This window comes from Lactuca saligna, chromosome 9 (assembly GCF_052625555.1).
Source record: "Lactuca saligna cultivar CGN05327 chromosome 9, ASM5262555v1, whole genome shotgun sequence".
In the NCBI taxonomy this organism is placed as follows: Eukaryota; Viridiplantae; Streptophyta; class Magnoliopsida; order Asterales; family Asteraceae; genus Lactuca; species Lactuca saligna.
In genome coordinates this window covers 97049565-97052417 of record NC_136425.1, presented here as the reverse complement: position 1 = coordinate 97052417, position 2853 = coordinate 97049565, and the positions used below count along the sequence as shown (strand labels likewise).

Genomic DNA, 2853 nt, shown 5'->3' with positions numbered 1-2853 from the left:
ATCATAATAATCAGGGCCGGCTCAACGAGTTTGGGGGCTCTAAGCGAACCAAAATTTTGGGGCCCTTTGGCATTTACTATACTTAATGTTATAAACCCTCCTCCTTTATCCGAGCTTGGGACCGGCAATAATAAATTAAAAAGTTTACAAATGGCGGAGTTAATTTTTTTTTTTTATGTATATGTTTTTTGTGAATATATTTTATGACGTAAAATTAATTTTTGTAGCTTTTTTAGATGCAAATTCTTTAATGAAATTTTCATAATCAATTTCTTTTACTAACTGTTTTTCAATTGATAAAATTGCTAATCCATTTAATCTTTCTTGTGACATTGTAGATCTTAAATAATTTTTTAATAGTTTTAATTTAGAAAAACTTCTTTCGGCAGAGGCAACGGTTACAGGAATAGTTAACATAATCGTATAGGTAACATATGCATTTGGAAAAGAACTAAACTTTTTAATGTAATTAAGTATATTAATAATTGTATCACGTTCTAAATGTACAATATGTCTTAATAGTTTTAGTTCAGGAAATAAATCTAAACCATTAATATCTAAGCTATCATCATGCTTTCAAGTTTTTTCAAGATTTAAACAATGTTTTTTTAAAGTATTTTCATCAAATGATTTTAATTTTTCTATACTAAATAGAAAACCAAAAATATTTTTGAACTCATTAAATTGCTCAAATCTACTTTTAAGTGAAGTAATGGCTTTATCTACTATATATAAAAAGTAATCAATTTTAAATAACTGAATAGGAGTTTTAATAGTTTCATTAGCAACATTTTCATCATATCGTCTATTTCTTTGAATGATACGCTTTTCACGAAATTCTGGTTTTACATTCATTTCTAAAGTCAATTCTTTTGCATAATCTAAAGCCTTTTCAAATCCGTTTTCTCTATATTCTTCAAAGAAACACAAAAGTCCATTTAGTTGATCTATAGCATCATCGATACACATATCATTTGATTGCAAGCTTTTACTAACAGTGTTAATAGCAAACAAAACATCATACCAAATAATCATTCCTAATAAAAATTCATAGTTTTCAAGTTCATATGTAGCTAAACATTTAACCTCACTTTTAATTTTTGGATCTCCACAATTTTTAGATAATTGTAAAAGTGCTTTTCTTAATTGTGGTGCTTTAAATCTAATTGCTTTTACACCTTCTACCATACTTTCCCAACGAGTTTTCGATAATGATTTAAGTGTTAGGTTTGATATATTATCTTGTAATATTTTCCACCTTTGAGTTGATGAAGAAATATCGAATATATACGTTGTATAACTCCAAAAAATTCACTAGCTTTTTCACACGAATTAGCCATATCACAAATTACTAAATTTAAACTATGTCAACCACAAGGAGTGTAGAATGCTCTAGGGTTAATATCTAACAATCGTTTCTGTACACCTTGATGTTTTCCTTTCATATTTGAACCATTGTCGTAACCTTGACCCCTAACATCATTTATATCTAGTCCTATATTTTTAATTTCATCAACTATAGCATCATATAAGCCTTTACCGGTTGTATTATCTACAACTAAAAATCCTAGAAAGTACTCCTTAACATCTATTGGAGTGGTTGAAAGATCTAAACATCGTAAGATAATTAACATTTGTTCCTTATGACTTGTATCAGGAGTACAATCAAGTATTATTGAAAAGTATTTAACCTCTTTTACTTTTTTAATAATTTTAGTTTTAACTTCTTTTCCTAATAAACTAATAAGTTCTTTTTGCATATTATGTCCAAGATAATGATTATGAATTTCTTTGTCATTAGTTCTCCTAATATGTTCTTGCATAATAAGATGAAATTCAACAATCATTTCAATTATAGTTAAAAAAATTACCATTATTTTCTTCATAAATTTTTTCATTTGTTCCACGAAATGCTAAATTACATTTTCCTAAAGTTTTAACTACATCAATGATTCTTATTAACACATTTTTCCAATGATCTTTTTCTTTATTTATTTGTTCTTGGATTTGCTTGTCAATTGTTTTATTATTTGTTAATCTAGTTTGTAAGTCAATCCATGACCTCATATTAAGAATGTGTCCGTTACTTTCTTCATGTCTTTTTAGTATACTAGAAATATTATTCCAATCATTGTTACCTTTATTTGCTAATGAACATGTAGATGTATTCACATTAAATAATTTACAACAAAAACAAAAAACTCTATCTACATCTAGGGAATAAGCCAACCATGTTCATTCGTATTTTTCTCCATTTGGTATTTTTTGCATGTAAAGAGATGTACTAAACCTTCTTAAGTGTTGATCTTTTGGAAATTTAAAATCATAAATTTTAATAGGACCTTTTTCTACAATTAAATCTCTTAAATTAGTACTAATATTATTCCATCTACTTGGATCATATATGTTTAAAGGTGTGTTATTATTTTCACTATTAGTTTGTTCGTTATCAATTTCAATATTGCTTTGTTCGTTATCATTTTCACTATTAGTTTGTTCATTATTAATTTCAATATTAGTTTGTTCATTATTATTTTCACTATTTGTTTGTTCGTTATCAATTTCAATATTAGTTTGTTCAATGTTATTATCAACATTAGCTTGTTCTGGTTCATTATCAACATTAATTTCTTCTTGTTCATTATCAACATTTTTGTTTGTAGTTAAATATTTAAAAAATGAACCTTTTTGTTTATCTATAAAAGCTTCTTCTTGCATTTTTTGTTTCCTTTTTGAAGCACCTGATTCGTATTTTCTCTTTGACATGTTTATTAATTAATTGATTAATAATAACTATAGTATAGAAGATATAGATTAGGATTATACCGCCCTTAAGATAATGGAAAGCTCAAA

General features: G+C 26.3%; 1 protein-coding gene across 1 annotated transcript; it reads right to left on the bottom strand.

The window, feature by feature from the left end:
- Positions 1–201: 201 nt before the first annotated feature.
- Positions 202–1188, bottom strand: LOC145016597 (uncharacterized). The gene is made up of 2 exons (XM_078974861.1): positions 758–1188; positions 202–340 (listed from the first exon to the last, which is right to left on the bottom strand). The coding sequence occupies exons 1-2, from the start codon at positions 1186–1188 to the stop codon at positions 202–204; spliced, it is 570 nt and encodes a 189-aa protein (XP_078830987.1).
- Between the last annotated feature and the right edge of the window lie 1665 nt (positions 1189–2853).

Excerpts from the sequence above, each read along its gene's own strand:
- LOC145016597 (XM_078974861.1), bottom strand. The coding sequence starts at position 1,188 with ATGGTAGAAGGTGTAAAAGCAATTAGATTTAAAGCACCACAATTAAGA. Across the intron at positions 341-757 it reads ACTATTAAAACTCCTATTCA|ATCTACAATGTCACAAGAAA; the intron begins GTTATTTAAAAT and ends AAATTATTTAAG.